The sequence below is a fragment of the Anas acuta genome, chromosome 4 (genome assembly GCF_963932015.1).
Source record: "Anas acuta chromosome 4, bAnaAcu1.1, whole genome shotgun sequence".
Lineage (NCBI taxonomy): Eukaryota > Metazoa > Chordata > Aves > Anseriformes > Anatidae > Anas > Anas acuta.
The window spans coordinates 7,711,143-7,729,639 of record NC_088982.1 but is presented as its reverse complement, the minus strand read 5'-3'; the positions used below and the strand labels follow the sequence as shown (position 1 = coordinate 7,729,639).

The following is an 18,497-nucleotide window of genomic DNA, read 5'->3' as shown; positions in this document are numbered from 1 at the left end:
GTAATGTCATTACATTATGACAAGTTATACATGGTTGCATAGTGTCGGTGTAAGTACCACATATGTATGTAGACATATATAGCCCAAATTTCCATATGCACTGCAGCTGAACAGGTGTTTCTGAGAACATGGGCAGTGTCTATCTGTATTATTTATTTCCACAGTTGTGTTTTGTTTGGTTTTCTGTAATTGTAGCATTCCAGATAATACTGGCAAAATGTTTGTTAGTGACAAACATAATTTGGTAACCCACAAAAGGCATGTTGTCTAAGCAGGATATAGTTGGAATCCATGCTGTAAATGAAGTTGTTTACCAGGAGGCTTGCCAAAACCTGCAACAAGAATACCTGGTTATTATGTGATCACTTCCAATCGAGTATTTTTGTTGTGCTGAAGCGTTGTACACTGCAGCTATGTAGCATTCCAGTCAGCCTCAACTTACACAAGTTATTAATGAGTGACATTTCTTAAGAAATTTTGAGATATTTGAGGAGGTGAGATACGAACATTCAAGCTCTGACATGCACTACAAGACATTTTCTTCCAAAGATATACCACAAGGTTTGTTATTTGTGTTGCTTTTTGATCCAAACAGTTTATCTATTTTAAAACAGTTATTGGACAGCCTTTATGTTAAAGGCTTAATGAATACATGTAGTTCATTTTAAAACTTTGTGAAGAGATTAATAAAAATACAGTTGATTTTATGCAAGAAAGACTTCTGGTTTTCATTTTTTAAGCTGTGTTTCATGGTTAAAACTGTGGGTGGGTTGAAAGCAGACCAACTTATTGCTGTGGTTTCAGCTCAGAATATGACAGTGGAAGAAGAGCTAACATTCTCCTGAAGGAACACTTGACAATTCCTTCTTTTACACATTTCCCTAGTGTAGTATGAATGAGGAGGACTGGATAAAATAAGTCAAGACAGAGAACCCCGCTCTGCGGCTCCCCTCAGGCAGCCATTGCCGCGCCTGCGCCGTGCGCCCAGCCGGCAGCCATGTTCGGCGGCGGCGGCGGGGCTCGCCTCAGCCATGTCGGGCGGGCGGCGGGGGCTGCCGCGCTGCGATGGCGGTGGGGGGCACGGCGGGCTGCACAGGTGGGAGCCCCCCCCCCCCGGAGGGCTGGGGGTGAGGGTTTGGCTCCTTCAGGGCGGCTTCTGGGGGGAGATGAGGTTGTGGGGTGGCCTCGGTTCGTGGTCGTGAGGAGGAAAGGTGCTGCTTTGCCTTGGTGGTGTGTATTAGGGTCGGTGGTGAGGGGCGCGGGGGTTTGGTTGGGGTTTGTGTGCTGCTTGTTTTAGGTGTTTTAATTGGGTAATTGTCGCGGGTGATTAGGGAGGCGTTTTGTCTTTTAACTGTCTTTGCGAAAAGGAATGTGTCGAAAGTGAGTCGAAATGGAAATGTGTCACGGAATGTGTCGAAAGCGAGTCTGGGTGGAGGAAGAAAAGCTAGGCTGTTAAGCCAGGTTTACAATAACAAAGCCCTCACTTTCACTTTTTGACTTAAAAAAGTGCAGTTACCTCACAGGAGCCGGGTCTGTGTGCCCGGAGTGTGGAGCCGGCAGCACGGGCTCCTTCCCTCAGGGAGGTGCTGGCAGAGCTGCTGGTTCTTACCGCAGAAGCCAGGGCTGTGGAGCTGTTTTATTTAGTAACCTATCATTTAAGATGTCAAAGCCGCCAGAACTGAGGAGGAAGGCAAGGAAAAATTTAACTGAATCTTTCAGCTGTCCTTCCAGCCTGTTACAAGTGCCTCACGCTAGCTCCTTCCGTGCTTGTGAGGACCCCAAGGCAGTGTCTGGTAAACTATTTCCTGTGTAAAAGTGTTTCCATGTCAACGGTTGACCTAAGTCTCTTGAAACGTGCCGTTTTCCTGTGTTAAAAGTCATAATTCTGTATGTTTGGTTCTTCCAAGCATTAAATGATAAATAGACTAGTATATAAATGTAAACTAATGTATTGCAAACTGTGAATGTTGGCACACGTCAGCAGTTCTATAAACACTATTGAAGGTCTTCAGTTACGTTTCCCCCCCCCCTTTTTTTTTTTATCCCAAATAGAGAAAGGGTACTTCTGCTTTTCTAAAAATGAGCAGTCTATTTTAAAATTCAGGTGTCATAACTGCAGTAGTAAAAGACCCTTTTCTCAGTAATTGCATTATCGAACACACTCTCCAAGACAGCATTGCTGAATGAATAACTTGGCACAAATTGCATATCTCTGCCAAAGTAATCAGCATTTTGTAACTATAAATGACGATACTCTGTTTCACATAGTCAGTGTTTAGTGACTCCCTGTGATGGAATGAAAATTCTTATTTTCTAGTTACATGCAAGATCCAGACTGCTGGCAACAAGAACAGAAATGTGGAAGCTGGAATGATTCGGATTCTTTGGGAATTGATCAGTATCAATGTAGCCATGTAGATCAGTGGTTGGAGAGGTAAGCAATGCATGTCAAATTTGTTTAAATACTCACTTGGCACGCTTGTCTTAAGCAATTTGACGAAGCTTGGGATGTGATCGAATTCAATGTTTTCTTATAATGCCATAGCACACAGTTAGCAAACTATATCTGCAACAGTAGACCATTAAGTTTGGCTAATTAAAATACATGCCATAACATCAGCAAGTAATGATTATGAAAGTAATTGTATATACTGAAGCAGTAGCTTAAGCTCTTTATTATTTATGTTTTCAGTGTTAGTATAAAACTCCTATGGAAGATATATGCTGTTAATTTTTATGCTTTGCTTGTTTGTGCATCTTTACGTGAGTGGGGCAAACAATGATCTCTTCTAGTCTCTTCTCTTGACAGTGCATTCAGCTTTACTGCAACTTTTAGTAAGTAACAATTTTCTTTGCAGTCTAGTGTTGATAATAACTTGATGAAATCAAATATTACAGGTAGGTAGTTCCATGAGTATTTTGCTTTGCTTCTTAGATATTCTGGACTAAAGACCTCAGGCAGAAGAACTGATTGAAATTGGTATTTTAATGTCTGACAGAAAGTATGAGAAGTGGTGAATGCTTGGATACCTGCAGAATATTGCATAGAACATAAGTTAGGAGAAGCTAAATATTTTAGTGAAGATACATGAAAACTTCTGAGTGCTTTGTACATCTGAGTACTGCATTATATGAAAGTGGCTCTTATAATTTCCAGTGGTGTGTTTGATATTGTTTCAGTTAATAAGCAACTCTTTTGAAGAGGTTGGGAAAAATAATCTTACCTTCAGGAGTGTTTCCTGTGTCTCTTAACGCTGTCGTTAAAAAAAACAAACAATGGCACATTATGATTGTGAATCAAAACGGATGTGTTAGCAACATATTCTTTCTTTTTGGTTGAGTAGACAAATTCCTTTGTGCTGGATCTTCATGCCATGTAGTGTTAAAATTATTTTAACAGCATCAATGGTCACCTCAACTGTTGATGCAAAACAGTTCAGGGAGGTTAGACTGTAAACTAAATCTACTTTATTTTACTTTATGTTAAAAGTTGAGGCATTAAAGAAGTGGACAGACTTCAGTCTGAAGGAAAACTTCTGACCCCCCTAGAATATTGCTTCATTTTCCAGTTTTTATTTACTGTGTCTTTTTTTTTTTAACTGTAACAGGTGTGTGTCACTTCACTCAGAAAATATCAATAATTCACTAGTTATTAAGCAGCTTCCTGGCTCCCTTCTTGCCCTTATGTGGCAGAGCTTACATTCTTGAAATGGTGTGCCAGGAAAGTATGAAATACAGGTGTCTGTCAGGATCTTAGTTCTGCTTGGGTGATAGATATTTTTCTAATCTACTCCATTTCTCCTGTCCTTTATGAAGTCCTTTGCCAGTGAAAGATTCTTGACGTTACATAATTTCGTTTATTGTACTCTTTGATGGAGCTGTAGAGAGAACTACTGGCAGTAGCTAAGCTGGGAATGTTTTAAGAGATTAAGGTCTATGTTTTGATATAAAACTTTATGACTGTTTTCTTTTCCTGCAAAGTTAACCCAATTATACTACGTTGCCACAGAAGGTGACTTAAGTTGAAATGTTTTAATTTGTTTGACTTTGAACTAAAATGGAATAAGAACACTCTCATGGTGTCACAGTTGGGGAGGAAGCTGCATTTGTCCACCACTGAAGATTCTGTCACTTAAATATTTATGAGCAACAAATGTTCATACACAGTTCTGATTTTCCAGGACTATGACAGCAGACGATTCTCAGCCTCTTTATAATTGCCCTGACTGGGAAGGTGGAATTGAAGAAGGCAAAACAATGAGAACATCTGCTAGGAAAATGACAAAGTAAGTATTGAATAATTACTAAATTACTGTTGTGTGGTTTTAGCAATGACCATCTGATGATTTTCACCTACTTCACATACATAAACAAAGACTTGAAATACAGACAGGCTTTTTCATATCAAGTCTGAAGGAAACATTAAGTAGAGAGTAGCCTGGAGAACTCAAAAGCTGTTTGTGTGATCATTGCAAGTTCTCTTCCTTTTTAGGTTAAATTTCATATTCATTACAATTGTCTGTCCAAGAAAATGGAGATAGTGAGGTGGGAAAATGAAAACCAATTTTCTAGGCTTAGAGAAATGGCTATGAGGTCATTCAAGCCTTTATATTATCCACCTTTGTTTTACTGAGCTGAAGATTTTTAATACATACTAGGAGGTTGTTACTGAAGTATGCAATAGTCATGCACAACTTGATTTCCTTGTTGTGGGACTAACCATAAGCTTGTTGTAAGGCAGCTCTGGTGCTAAGTAGCCTCAAGTACATCTGTTTATTACAAACCTGAGCAATTGCATTAACCTAGAAAACCCCAGTCAGTTTGTTCTAGTGGCTGGTTTGGTTAGTCCAACTTTCAGCTCTGTAAACTAGAGAAGTAAGAGTTTTGCCCGCTGTCTGTCATTGCAGTTGCAGACTGTATGTTTATGTGACTTGAAAAGCACCTTAATATCTCTACAACAGTCTCATTCTAACTTTTATTCTTAAGCTCTGTTTCAAATGATTCTGCTAATCCGTCTGAAAGGGAAACAGATGAAGTGGTTCTGAGGAGAAGACAAAAGCAGATCAATTTTGGAAAGAACACACTTGCATATGACAGATACATTAAAGAAGTTCCAAAGTAAGTTGTACCGTGTTGCATGGTTGCTTCTTTTTTTCCTGACGTGGGTAGGTGAGCACACAGCTTCAGTTTGCTTGAAGTAATAGGAATGATAAGTGAAGAAAACTTGAATCAATTCTTTTCTGTATAAAGAAGTCTTTTTTTTGTATAGGAGCAAATTTAGTTACTGAAGTTTTAAAGCTATATGTTGCATTTGTGTATTGCTGTTGATATGGTGGCGATCATGCTTAAAAATCTGATTAATAAAGATATTTTTTTCAATGAGACCTTTCTGGTGACTGTTAGTAGGCCATTATGAAGTTAATTGATACCAGGAAATCCTCTCTTTAAGGAATGAATGAAGCCTTGCATTTAAGTATTGTTAAGAGCAACCAATCTTCAATGATTTGTCAGTAACTAACTGAAATCAAAACTTGGATTTCTTTTCATCTTTGTTATTCCACTTCAGGCTTTTTTAATATGAATTGTGGAAGTTGAAGACTTCTTAGTTAGTCCCCTCTGCTTACTGCAGACCTATCAGGACTCAGAAACTACTCTGTAGTAACATGTGGATGTGCATCTGTGTTCTTGGTTTTTAGTTTTGGAGGTAGTTAGGAAGAGTTTCTGGTTTTAATGTGACTTGATACTTAGAATTGTGTTCTCTGGATTCTGCCTTTAAGAGTCTATGGTGAAAATTGCCAGCCAGTGCAGTGAGTGCAGCAAGCTTCCTGTTGAACAAAATATTAAAAACTTGATTAAATATCAACAACAGGTGTCATAAATGACCACAGATATTCCACAATATAATGCACGCATCTTCAGTAAAGTTCTTTCTTCAGAGTTGCAGACTGCCTTTTGAATTGTGATTTTGCTTGTCTCTGTGTCATCAGTGATAGGAGTGGCTGCAGCCAGTCTTACAGTGGTGCCTGGCTGCTGCATAGCTGTGCTGTGATCAGTTAAATTGTAGGTGGAAAACAGGAAGAGGTGAGAACATTGAGGAGGGAAACAAAAAAATAATGGATAAACTATTTTAAAAGTTTTCTGGGTGGCATTTTAACAAGGCAGTTAATAATACTGTTCTTAAGCAGGGATCTATTTATCTTACAAAATGATAGCAAAACTGCAGTGGATGATTATATTGATCTGTGAAGGTGGTAGGGAGAACTACTTGAGGTAAAGGTGCTTTGTGTGATTTAAAGCATGATTATGTTTTTGTTCCTGTGAACAGTATTTTGTACTGGAGCCAGGGTTTGAGTGAACTTAGTGGTGGTCAGAGTCTGAGTTGGAGGCACCATCTGAGAAATACTGCCTCTGGTCACTGCTCGATCCCAGACAGCGTTGTTACAGCATCTACCCAGTGATGATTTAGGAAAGGCACACCATTTGTGAATTAGCTGGAGCATGTGGGTACACAGCTCTCCATGCTCCCGAAGGAAAGATGCTATTTAGAAGTAGAGCAATCCACCTTGTAATAATGAGTGGAAGAAGTCTTCAGCGAAGACACTTTTGGGTTGACCCCTGGCAGCCATGTACCCACACAGCTCTTTGCTCACTGCCCCTTTCTCAGTGGCTTGGAGGGGGAATAGGGAGAGCAAAATTAAGAAAGCTCATGGATTGAGATCAGAGAAAATTAATAGGTGATGGAAAGGAGGAGGGGGAAACTTGGTGGATGCAAAGGCAATCACTTACACAAGAATACTGATAGCCTGCTGGTCTCTGAGAAGCAGCCACATTGGAAGACACATCCTCTTCTTCCTCTGCCCCAGTTCTTGTTGCTGAGCTTGATGTTATATAATATGGAATACTGCTTTGGGCAATTTGAGTCAGCTGTGACAGCTGTTTTCCCAGCTTACTGGCTGCAGGACGGAGCTGGGCAGATCAGGGAAAAAGAGAGACAAATTAGTAGGCAAAATATTAGTTTCTTATCAACACTGTTTAGCTGTAAATCCAAAACACAGCGAAGCAGGGGTACCTATGAAGAAAGCTAACTCCATCCCAGCTATGCCCAGTACAACAGTGAGTACAAAGAAACTGGACAAGATTCATGAAGTTTGAGATAGAAGTATCCAGAGGGTAGGGTACTACTGAAGTGTGTTTCTTTGGTTTCCTGTTTGTCTGCAGCCAGTAGGCACCTGCTTTGGTGTCTTGCTGGACTGAATGAAGCTATGGTCTGATTCAGTATTTTGTTGTTGCTTGTGCAGTCTGTTGTCAACAATGCTTTAGAATTTACATATCTCAGTGTAAGTGTTTAGAAATAGGAAAACTATTAGACCACTGCTGCTTGCTTTTATCTGCTAGACAGGATTTTTAAGAACAAAAATAGTATCTTGAAGTACAAACATTACTGTGTATTTACAGGAATCAGCGAATACCGGGAGTGCATCCTCGAACACCCAACAAATTTAAGAAGTACAGCCGTAGATCCTGGGACCAGCAGATCAGGCTGTGGAAGATAGCACTGCACGCGTGGGATCCTCCTGCTGAAGAGACCTGGGATCTGCAGCCGGTGTATGTATTGGTGAATCGGTCAGCAGCACACCTCTTGCTTCACAGGAAGACTCTGTGTTTCCTTCAGAGTGTTCCTAAGTAGGAGCTGAAGAGGAGACGAGTTTCAGACTCAGGAATGGGGACCTACTTGAAAACTTTGTTTTAATTTTTGAATTCTGTTAATCTTCAAGTCCATTTTTAGTCTAAATTCATCTCTGATGAATCTCCTTCCACTTGAAGGAAGAACGCATTTGGTCTTTCTGTGGTAGAACACAGTATTCCCCTGTGCATTCACACCAGTCAGCACAAGATAAAATTATCTTAGAAAGGGATAAGAATAAGTAGAAATCTGGTCATTACTGTTCTTTGACCTTGACAAGCTTTCCATCGTTCCTTTTTTTGTTGTCAGCAGAACCACTGTCCTGCGATAATGATACATGAGAGAATTAAAGAATACTGTGAAGATTAGAGAGAATTCTGTGTTCTTTGCAGGAGACTGGCAGCTGTGTTCAAGATGGAAGTTTTTTATTTTTTTTCGTACCTTTGAATTTCTGTAACAAGGCTAGCTTCATTCACTCACACCACTTAACACTTTACAAGTTTTGGACTAGTAAAGTGGGAGTAGAAGAGTGAATGTACTTCTGTAAGCACTATAACTGGGGTGTGTAAATAGTTTTTAGCTGTGTTCTGATTGACGTGCAGTGGAAGCTGCAGTTGTTTGCACCATCTGGGTGTTGTATGACATGAGCCATGAACCACTGCAGCAGCTTTTGTGTCATTTTGGAGCAGTAAGCTAGCTGTGTAGTATTTTAAATCCAGATTTATTTATTTATTTATTTTTAGTAATACGGAACCTTCAGGCAGTTCTCAGGAATGGTTCTGCAGAGATCATGATGATTCTGTTTTCCCCATGTTTGATGAAAAACTGAAGAGAAGTGAGTGTGGAAACCAACACAGCCAGACAGACTATGCACTGGAGAGGTATGAAATAAAACTTTGATCAACTTACTGAGATAACTAAATATTGCTGCTGTCAGGGTTTTTTTGTTGGTGTTTTTTTTTTTTTGTAGAAAATGTTTAGTGAGGGAGCGGCTGATGCTGGGACTGAGCTTCACATTTACAATGCTGAATGTAGGCCATCTATGGTACAGAGCATTAAATGGGGAAAGACTATGAGAATTGCAGAATTGCTTGATGAACAGCAGAAGAGAGCAGCATTCTTTCTGCTTCTGTGTTTTAACAGCACTGCTTGTCAGCAGATCAGCAGGGAGTGTAAAACCGAAGCACCTCATGCACTCACCTTTCTACTGAACTACTTTAATTGGGAGTTATGTGTGCTGAAGATGGTTCCACTTCCAAGTTCACTGGAGTTTCTTGGGCAATTCTGACTGGGTTCAGTTTTCAGAATACAATGGAGTGATTACCAAATTTGAACCATTTTCTTCTTCAGTACTCCTTTGTTATGACTGAAGAATCATACCACAAAGGGAAAAAAATCTTCCCATGCATCACATGCTGTTACTTTGCAAAACCGGTAAGCATTTAAATGCATGTGAATTTTTACACAGTGTTTTTCATCCTACTTTTGTAGTTCCTGCTCTCCTGATTGTTCTCCAGTATGGAAACGCAGAAAACGAAACAATCCTGACCCTTCTGTGGTTTCAAAGGGCAAAAGCCATTATATGCATATGTACCATGCACTGGAAAGGTATGAAATGATTCTCCATGTGGTGATCCATTTGTATTACAAACAGACTTTTGGAATATAACTGGAATTTATCCTCCCATTTGCTAATAGCTCTAATTTTATGTAAACATAGTGCAATTTAATGAAGACAGGAATTCATTCCAGAATAATTATGCTGTATGATTGGATATATTTACACTGTGTTCTATTGCAAAGTTGAAGAAAACATCAGGAGATACAGCATAGGTTATTTTGAGGCAGGTGGTTTTTTATGTATATGTTCAGATGACATTAATGTCTTGCTCTTGATTCCGCATAGAATGTAGTTTCTGCTTCAGTGGTTGTAATTCTGAAATTACTGTGGCTCTGCAGTAGTTATTTTCTGTACGTGTTATGTGCACTGCATTCTACCTTCTGGCATGCAGAAGTTTGGCTATATAGAAGTTAATGAATGTTATAGTAGAGGAATGGAATGCACAAAAAAATGTGCATTCATAAGTCAGCAAATATTGAAGCTTGCTGCCTAGTAAATTACTACCCTGTTAAATTTACTACAGATACTACAGGGAAATTATATTTATGAAAAGTTCTTTCTTCATATCCCTTCTGTATTTTGATAAAGCTTTTCCTTGCTTATGAAAGGTAGTATGAGGAAAAAGTACTTACTGGCACAACAGAATTGTCCTAGTCCCAGGCTGGGTGACCAGAGTCAGGTTAATGTTCAAAAATATGTAACAGAAAGGTAGAGTTTTTCAGGCTAGTACCTTTTTTTTTTTGTTTAAGTTGCTCAGGAATTGCACTTCTGCTCTAGTGATTGATTTTGATCTTATTTCTTCCTTCCCTTTCCTAGTTTTGGTGTAAAAATCTTCCAGGCAAATAAGTTAATAAAGGAGAATGAGGTTTAACTCTATACAAAGTTGTGTCAGAACCACAAAAAATGCAGCCATGATCCAATGTTTTAAGTTGGGGGGTGGGGGGAGGGAGGTGAGTAGTTTTTTTCACAAGCATTAGTAAAAATGTTTATATGGTTGTGTTTTTTCTCAACTTAGCCCCCTTATCCTCTGAAGAATTAGGAGGAACTATGATACAAAGCTCCATGATTTCAGACCTTTTCATTTTATTTTCAGTTTTACTGAATCAGGACATCAGAGGGCTTTTTCGAATTGTTCAGAGTGGGAGACCTTAGGTGACAATGATGAAGTAATGACAGTACAACATGGTATAGAAATAACAAGGTAAATACTATAATGATGATCTCTAATTGTCTATGCTGTGAAGGTGTTCATGGTTTTTTTTTTTTAATCTCGCTTTTTCATCCCTGTATAATACTGCTTTTTTCTCCTTCCTGCAACACATGGTTAATTGCGTTCTTTGAATTTACCTGGCTTTTCCTAGTCTAACTCCCCACCTACTGCTTTCTGCTGCTTCCACCATTAGGAAATGCTGTAAGATGCTGGCAATCTTTCCCCTGTTGTCTTACGGAAAGCAATGGCAATTCGTAGAATTGGTCCCTGTTGTTGTTACCAGCCTGCTAAGCCTAGGAGCTGAAAACTTTCTTCTCCGCAGAAGTGAGAAGTTACCAGCTGCTCTACAGCTGGTAACAATGACAGTTCTTTGTTTTTATGCAGTGACCTGATTCCAGCGAGTTGTTCTTCGGGATGGAATGCCCAGAAACAGAAAAACACAAGCATCTTTCTGCCTGACAGCAAAACTTTCAGAGATTCAGACTGCAGGCTGGAGAGGTATAAAATGCAGCTTATCAATTGTTTTTTTCCACATATTAAGTTAGAACCAAGCTTGCAGTATTACTATATTCCAATCCAAGCTTTCATTATTTTTTTTATTATTGGTTTTAAGGATGTGTTGCTGGTAAAATTCAATCCTTACTGTTCTCTTGTGATAGTCAATTAGATTAAGTAGGAAGTTATCACTGTTCTTAGTAGAAAAAAAGTTACTGGAATAAAGCCACCTAATCATTTTGAATTGAAAAAGGGGTACAGAAGGAAAATATGTGGATTTCTATTTGTAGGCTTAAGCTTTGTAGCAGTTTACTGGAAGGACATAAGCCAGAATACTCTGAAAATGGATGGGGAAGCACTGGAGAGAGAATAATGACAAAAAGAATTTAAATATCAAGGTGAGTTCATGGTGACTACTTGTTTTACCTATTCTGTTTCAGTAGCCCATATGCAGCATTGTTCAACAGAATCCAACTGTTCAGTTCAAACAGATCAGTTTCTCTTTTTATTCCTTTATGATAAGTGTTAACCTCTCATCCTCCTGTATTTAGTGCCGTACCTTAAAAGTTCTAATACTTCAGAGTTAGTTGAAATATTTGTTTGGTTAGAAAACATGTCTTATCACCTAATTGCCATTTTTTTTGAAAACTATTTTAGTAGCAGATTTTCTGCCTTTAGTATTTTGTGATGAAATCAGCTCTGCATTTGCAGCAATAGGTTTCAATGAAAGTTCTCTTTTAAACTGTAGATTCTTTTGTTGTGTTAATAAGATGGTTTGTATCTTGAGTCAGAGTTTTATGAACATAGTATTTTATGTAATTTGATCTACGCTTAAGGAAGACTGAAATATGGAATAGAATACAGATGTCTTTAACAGTCATTATCATGAAATATATTGCATAATAAAATCATTAAAATATCGCCTTATTAAAAATGTGCCGCATAACTAGTTTAACACTACCTAAATTTTGCATTCCCCTAAGAATATGAGGAAAAGGCAGGTAGCACTCTAAAAAAAAGTTGTTCTACTAACATCTTTTTGCTGTTGGCTCAATTGATTTTTAAGTTAAATTCTTTGAGCTTGACTATGACCTAATGTGTTACTTTTTCTAAATGGCTAATTCAGTATTTGTAAATATTTAGTCTGTCTTTGTATATAGAACTATCAAAGAAGGACTTTCCTCCTGTGACAGAATGACTTGAAGAATATAATACAGCACGAGATCAGCGGATCAAGACTTGAAAGACTGGTAAAGTCTCATAAATTCTGCACTGAAAGAAGAAGGGATTTACAGTCAGCATATGTACAATCAGCACGAGGTGAAATGAGCAGGTGAAAAAAGCGTGCATTTATAATCAGAGTTGGGAGCCTTTGTGGTCTTCTGGGTAGTCACTTGATATTTATCTGTTTTGTAGTTGTCTTTGTTTTAAACAAGGCTATAATGCTTGTTTATGCTCAGTGGGTTCGTAATCACTCATTCTAATTGAAAAGCTATCTTTGTGGCACATAAAATACAGAAAGTGAATTAAATAGCTTCTCTCTGAGACAACACCTAGATTGCCTGGGATACAGAGATCAATATTCAGAGAGAGACAATACCTTTTACAGTAGTTTTCAGGAGTGATGAGCTCTAGCTCTCAAATGGCAGGAGCTTTCTGACATATCTGTGGAAAGCGAATATTGCTTTAAAACCAGCTTGTGAGTTATGAGAGAACCCCACTCCGCTCCATTTTTGAAAATTTCTACTTGGAGTTTTGGTCTCAGGAAAAAAAAATGGAGCTGTTCTGAGCCCCGTTACTTGTCTATAATTTTGAATGTATCTGGTTGCTTTTTAAAGAGGAAAAAAATATAGTAGGACACATGTCAGGAATGTGTTGATTAGATTTGAGAGAAATGTATTTTTTGAAGTAGTAAATATTTAGGTGAAGATGATGTAAGGGGTTGGGATATAGGCTCAGCTGTTTCATTTTCTTATTGGCAAATAGTTTAGTTATATCAGGTATGTATTCTTTTTACAGTAAGTTATGTTCTCAAAGTGTTCATGCAGTCTGTAACACTTCCTTTAGTATGGAAAGTATGGCTGTGTCTTTTACACTGTGCTTTAAATTCACCCTGTACAATGCTCTGATCCATTTGTACTGTAATACCACAGCTTAGGAGAGTAATGTTTTGCTGTTAATGACTAGATAATATTGTATTTATAAAATGTTATCTGCCTTTTGTTTAGGTTTCTCCAGATCTTTAAGGATAAATTGTCTTCTGCGAGTTCTGCCTCAAGTGTAAAACCTCAAATTTCATTAAGCTTTTGCTAAGATGATGATGGATGTTCCTTTAAAGTTTGTGAGACTGTTTCTTCTTGACCTGCACTGACAGATGACTTGCACCATACTGTAAAGTCTACTTCAGTTGATGGCTCTTCCTGTCGCTATTTGGAGACCATGTTGCATAAAGCGAACTGATGTTTTGCTGCTGAATTGGTCCAATATTGAGTCAGAGTGAAGAATACTTCCTGTTAAACCAAGGACTTAAAACCCTGTTTGTTCTACTGGACCATGATTGTACATGCAACCTGGAGAACTGCTTCAAAAGAATGTAGATAATTCCAGCCTTTCTTCAGTTGCTAAAAACAGATTGCTTTTAACTTTTGGCGATTACCTTTTCAGCTTATTTTCCGTTCTCTGAGATAAAACGCATTAAGCTAGCATCTGCCTAAGTGAGAGGAGAGAAGGGGAAAGGAAGATGGTTTATTATAATCAACTGTGTCTCTATGAGGGGATGAGTGACTGAACAGCAACACAGTCTGAATACCTGGATTGCACTTTCATGTGTGTTGCAGCATGTCCTGAAAAAACAATCTACTGCTGAAAGTAGATGAGGGCAGTGGTATTGTTACAGGAAATGGATGACAGCCAGCAGTATTTGCAGGTTTGGGGCTGCTCTTGGGCATGGAGTGTCCTGGCTGAAATCCACAATGGTCTTGACTCTCCCTTGCTCTACCTTTGTATCACTGTGCTGAAAACCTCAAAAGTGAGGGCTGTGGCTCCAGTGGAGTTTAGAGCAGAACTATTTCAATTGGAAGAATTTTTTACAGACCTTGTGACTTATGTAGCATGTATGAGGTACGAGTGTCTGTTAGAGCTGGGAATTCTCTTTGCAGTAGTTCAGCTTTGCTGTTGCAGACCTTTGTAAGGCCTCTGCAGAAACTGTGGCCTAGGGATGGTGCCTAGTAGCCAGATATGCTGCTGAAGCAGAAGTAAGCTGCTTCCTCAGGAACTACTTCCAGTCCCTTCCAAAACTGCATTTCCAATTGTTGCTAAAATCTTTTCGAGGTGAGTTTTTGCAGGATTTCTGTGCTTGTTTGGGATTTTCAGGCACAATTGTGATGCGTCCAGTGCACTAGGAAAACCTGACTGCAAACAGCATTATTGCAGTGGGCTGGAACATTAGATTGCCTTCACCAAGGACTGTCACGTGCACAGAAATTCACTGCTGTGGTTATTTATCATGAGTTTGACAGTTCCCAACAAAGAACAAACTTCGATTAGGTAGGGGAATGTGTGCTGCTGCTTTAACAGAAGTGTGTTAGGTCACAGCTACTGCTCAGTGGTAAGAATGTCCTGGCTGTGTGCTCTGTTCCCAAACACTTGAAGAGGCTGGGGCCTCTGCTATTTAAAAAGTTAGTTAACCTCTAACTGTTGTGGGGTGGAGGGAAACTGCCTGTGGGTTGGTGACTTTTGTCCTGTGCAGTTCCTGTGGCTGTTGGGACTCATCTGTCCGTGCTTAGGCACGGGGTTTGGTAGTATCCCAGCACAACGTGGCTCAGTCACATACTGCTGAGCATGGGATGTGTATATGGGGTACAAATCTGTACAGCACCTTTTAAAGTAATATATAGACCATTGTTGTTCCAGTGTGCATGCTTCCATGTGCTTTATGATTGTAGATATGAGAATGTTATGTTTTTGGCATATTGTCTTTATGCAGAAGAATTAAAGACTTTAAAAATCCCTGTTAGTCATTTTTCCATGTTGAATTTGTTGGTGCTTCATTATAAAAGGCATATGTGGGTTTGGTAGTCTTTTTGTTTGCTTTAGTGTGGTTTTTTGCATGGGGGTCTAGTCCTTGCTGAAAGGGGAGGGATTGAGTCCAACTCCTCAGTTTGTATTTTGACATCTTGTCATGGGCTTGCATTTAATGCATTGTAGCTTGGTGGTAGGGGGAAGCTGAGGTTCCAGAATTCTGCCAGGAGAAAGGTGTCCTTGTGGGGCAGGTGGAGCTGTCACTTGGGCTATCACAAAATGTTTAAGCTCAGCTGTCAGAGCCCTGAAGATTTTGTCTGTGATAGATGAGGTCTGCAGCTGACTTATGGACACAAATCCATAGGATTTGTAATGAGTCAGTTCTTAATGTGTGCTTCTTGGTTGAAGGTACTTAAATTAGGAATAGAACAACCAGTGTGCCTGTGGCAGTAACATCTTGGACAGGCTTGTTCCCTAATCCAGGTTCCACACGGTTGGATGAGCTATGATAGCATAATGAAAGGAATGATACTGAACAGATAAGGTTTGAGGTCTACTAAAGTCATCTCCTGCAGTGCTGCCACTGGATATAGAACCATATCAATACCTTTTAATTATCAACACCATCAGTCTAAACAGAGCAGTTAAAACTTGAATGCAATCCATCCATTTGCTTGTTTATCCAAAACTATTTGATGTAAGGATTTATAACTCAGGTAAGCAAAGCTGAAATTTAGTATTCCATGCTCGGTTTCCAGTTGATAGTTTTCCATTACTTTTACCTCTTAATTAAATGCAGTTTGCGTAATTCTGTGCTCAGTTTGTAATTATGCCAAAATAAATTCTGAACTTCACCAGTCAGGTTTAAATTTCTTTCAAGAAGTGACATGTATCTTCCACTGGGAGAATTACTGTACAGATGATACATTATCTGTGCTTGTAGAAACAGTCCTTCACTAGCAGTTCTGAAATGCCACTGTGTCTTTTTTAAAAAACAAGAACAAAAAAAATTGCTCCTTTGAGGTCACAATGATGAAGATATCTCCTTGTTCCCTTAAGATTCCCACTGGAGTGTGAGAGTGCTTTTCTGAAGGATTTTCTTTGCTGGAAAGGACGGAAAAGATGCAAGGCAGCTGTAACCCCTAATCTGTGTTCCAGCAGATAGTTTTGCTCAGTAAACTGAACGCAGTGCTATGCTAACAGCACTGTGCATCTTCTAGGCTGGGACCATTCTCTACTGGGAGCTTGGATGAGTTCAGGTAAACAAGTCAACTTATTTCAGAGCAAGACTGGAAGAAATGGGTTGGTTTGTATCTGCTTTGAACCTCCGCTGAGCTGCTAGAGTGTCCTTGGTCCAGAAACACGATTCTGTTATCTGTAGTATGGTGTGGGAAAGGAGCAGTGCTACTGCAGCAGAAACATTCCTGTGCGAGCATGTATTTATTATACAAATGCTGAACAAGAGATGTGGGCAAAGGGGAAGGAACTTCCAAGATGGGTACATCACTTAAATTGTACTGCTTTCATGTCTTAGAATTTTACTGAGTGCAGAGCCAGCCTGATTGTTATCACACACAGAGGGGCAACTTGGAGGCATCCTGCAACAGCTCTTGCAGAGGAGAAAAATGCAGGACCTGTGTACAAACTTTGGGGGGAGGGAAGGGGAAGAGCATGAGGTGATAGAAAGTAAACTCAGTTCTCCTTGCATCTTCCCTAAATACTACTGGTTTCAGCCAGGAGCACGAAGTATGTGGATACTACCCAAAGAGCATAATGAAACAGCAAAAAGAACACCTACAAGTGTATAGTTGTTTATATAAGTGTGTATTTTTTGGTGTGTGTGTGTATATATGTATATAATGAGAATGCAGATGAATTTTCTATAAGTGAAAATTAATTTCAGTGCATTCTCAATGGTTTTGCTTTTCTTCCATTTGTAAAATTAAGCAAAATAATGCAAAAACTCAAAACAAGCCACCTACCCGCTGACATTTCAAACTGTTTACAGTCTAAAAGCTATTGCAAACTAGTGGCTGAAGACTCTTGGTCTGGCTTGGTGCAGCTCAACAAGGGCAAGCAGGCAGAGCACTTTCAATTTGAAGCTGTTAATTTTGCTGGGAGGTTTGTGGCAATGTCTCTATTCATCCATCCATTGTTTGGCCCAGCTTTGCAAAAGAAAGTTTAGCCAAGTGCTTAAATAGCGTTTGGGCATTTTGGAGGAAATTAATAGTGTGAGTTTCGCTTGTTACAGGAAGACAAGAGACAGTGAGCTCTGTAAATCACCATGAAGAGGATGTTCACCACTTCAGGGTAACACTGAGCTTCTCAGAGCTGGTAGGTGCCTCCTATCGGCCTTCAAGAGCACATAGGTAATACTGCAGTGATCCCTGTGCTGATCTGAGACCTTTATATCTGACCTCTTCCTTTTGCTCTTATGCCCAGAGATGCCTCATGTTTGTTTTCCTCAAAGTTTGCAGACAGGTCCTGTGCTTTTTCTCTCTGATATCTGTTGTAGGAAGTCTCCGAGATGCTGCTGTTCTGTGACAACAAGCTGGCTCCATGCTCAGTAAAACACTAAGATCTGAAAGCAGGACAGCTAAGATGCGTTTACCTTCAAAGTTAGCTGCTGTACAGTGGTAATATTTTTTTTCTTATTTATTTAAAAGACATGATGAAGACATGGATAGTGGAAAACAAATTATCCCGTGCTGCAGGTGGTAACCAAATGCCCCTAATGGAGAGGCCACCTGGGTCAGTGCAAGATTGCTGGGTTTGTGATGCAGGAAACTGCATTCTTAGAATTAATGCAAAATTGTGCCAGCTTCTACAGCAAGAGAGTGCTGCTATGGCCACAGATGACAATGGTTCTTAAAAAGCTTACAGTTCCTGAGAAGTAACCCCTTGACAGCAGTAAATTTACAACCAGAAATCTAGAATGACTATTACGTGTTATCTTTAGATAAACATCCCGTTCCTGTTTCCACCTTGCCACTTTTTGAACGCTGACAGAATCTGCAGAAATCTGGCCGTTATTACATTTCAAAAATAATAAAAGAAAGATATTTTATTTAAAGGTGTGTTTGTGTTTTCCTGGGGCTGTTTTCCAGACAGTTTCTGGTAAATGTCAACCTGTAGCAGGTCTCACAGGTTCATGGGAATTCGTGATGCCTGTGCTTGAAATTATAGTAACACAAAAAACTCCACTTATTTAGAAGTTTAGTGACCTTATGGCATAAGCAATGTTACTCAATACTGATTTTAATTGTTGTTTAAGGTTATGTTTCTTCATAAGACATAAATTTACACTGTAGCTCTTGAGTGTGGGCTAGAAGCGGCCATTTAAATACCCTTCTCCTCCTCCTGGATTAAAGAGCCGTCCTGCTGCCTCCAGGCCCTAACCTTTAAATCCCGGCCAGCCTCCCCTTTCCCTTTTTCTCCTTTTTTTGGGGGGGTTTTGGCGCTGAGAG

At 39.4% G+C, this 18,497-nt stretch overlaps 1 protein-coding gene across 3 annotated transcripts; it reads left to right on the top strand.

Moving 5' to 3' along the window:
• The first annotated feature begins 939 nt into the window (after nt 1-939).
• LOC137855501 (uncharacterized) lies at nt 940-15,018 on the top strand. Of its 3 annotated transcripts, none has more exons than XM_068679672.1 (12): nt 940-1,096; nt 2,318-2,434; nt 4,182-4,286; nt 4,987-5,118; nt 7,456-7,605; nt 8,428-8,565; nt 9,176-9,292; nt 10,399-10,506; nt 10,900-11,013; nt 11,301-11,408; nt 12,171-12,343; nt 13,239-15,018. In XM_068679672.1, exons 1-10 carry the CDS (start codon nt 1,032-1,034, stop codon nt 11,398-11,400), a joined length of 1,146 nt encoding a protein of 381 aa, XP_068535773.1. In that variant the 5' UTR covers nt 940-1,031; the 3' UTR covers nt 11,401-11,408; nt 12,171-12,343; nt 13,239-15,018. The 3 variants fall into 3 exon arrangements, with proteins under 3 accessions (XP_068535773.1, XP_068535772.1, XP_068535771.1); XM_068679671.1 differs by having other exon boundaries at nt 941-1,096; nt 12,154-12,330; XM_068679670.1 differs by having other exon boundaries at nt 941-1,096; nt 12,154-12,343.
• The last annotated feature ends 3,479 nt before the right edge of the window (nt 15,019-18,497 follow it).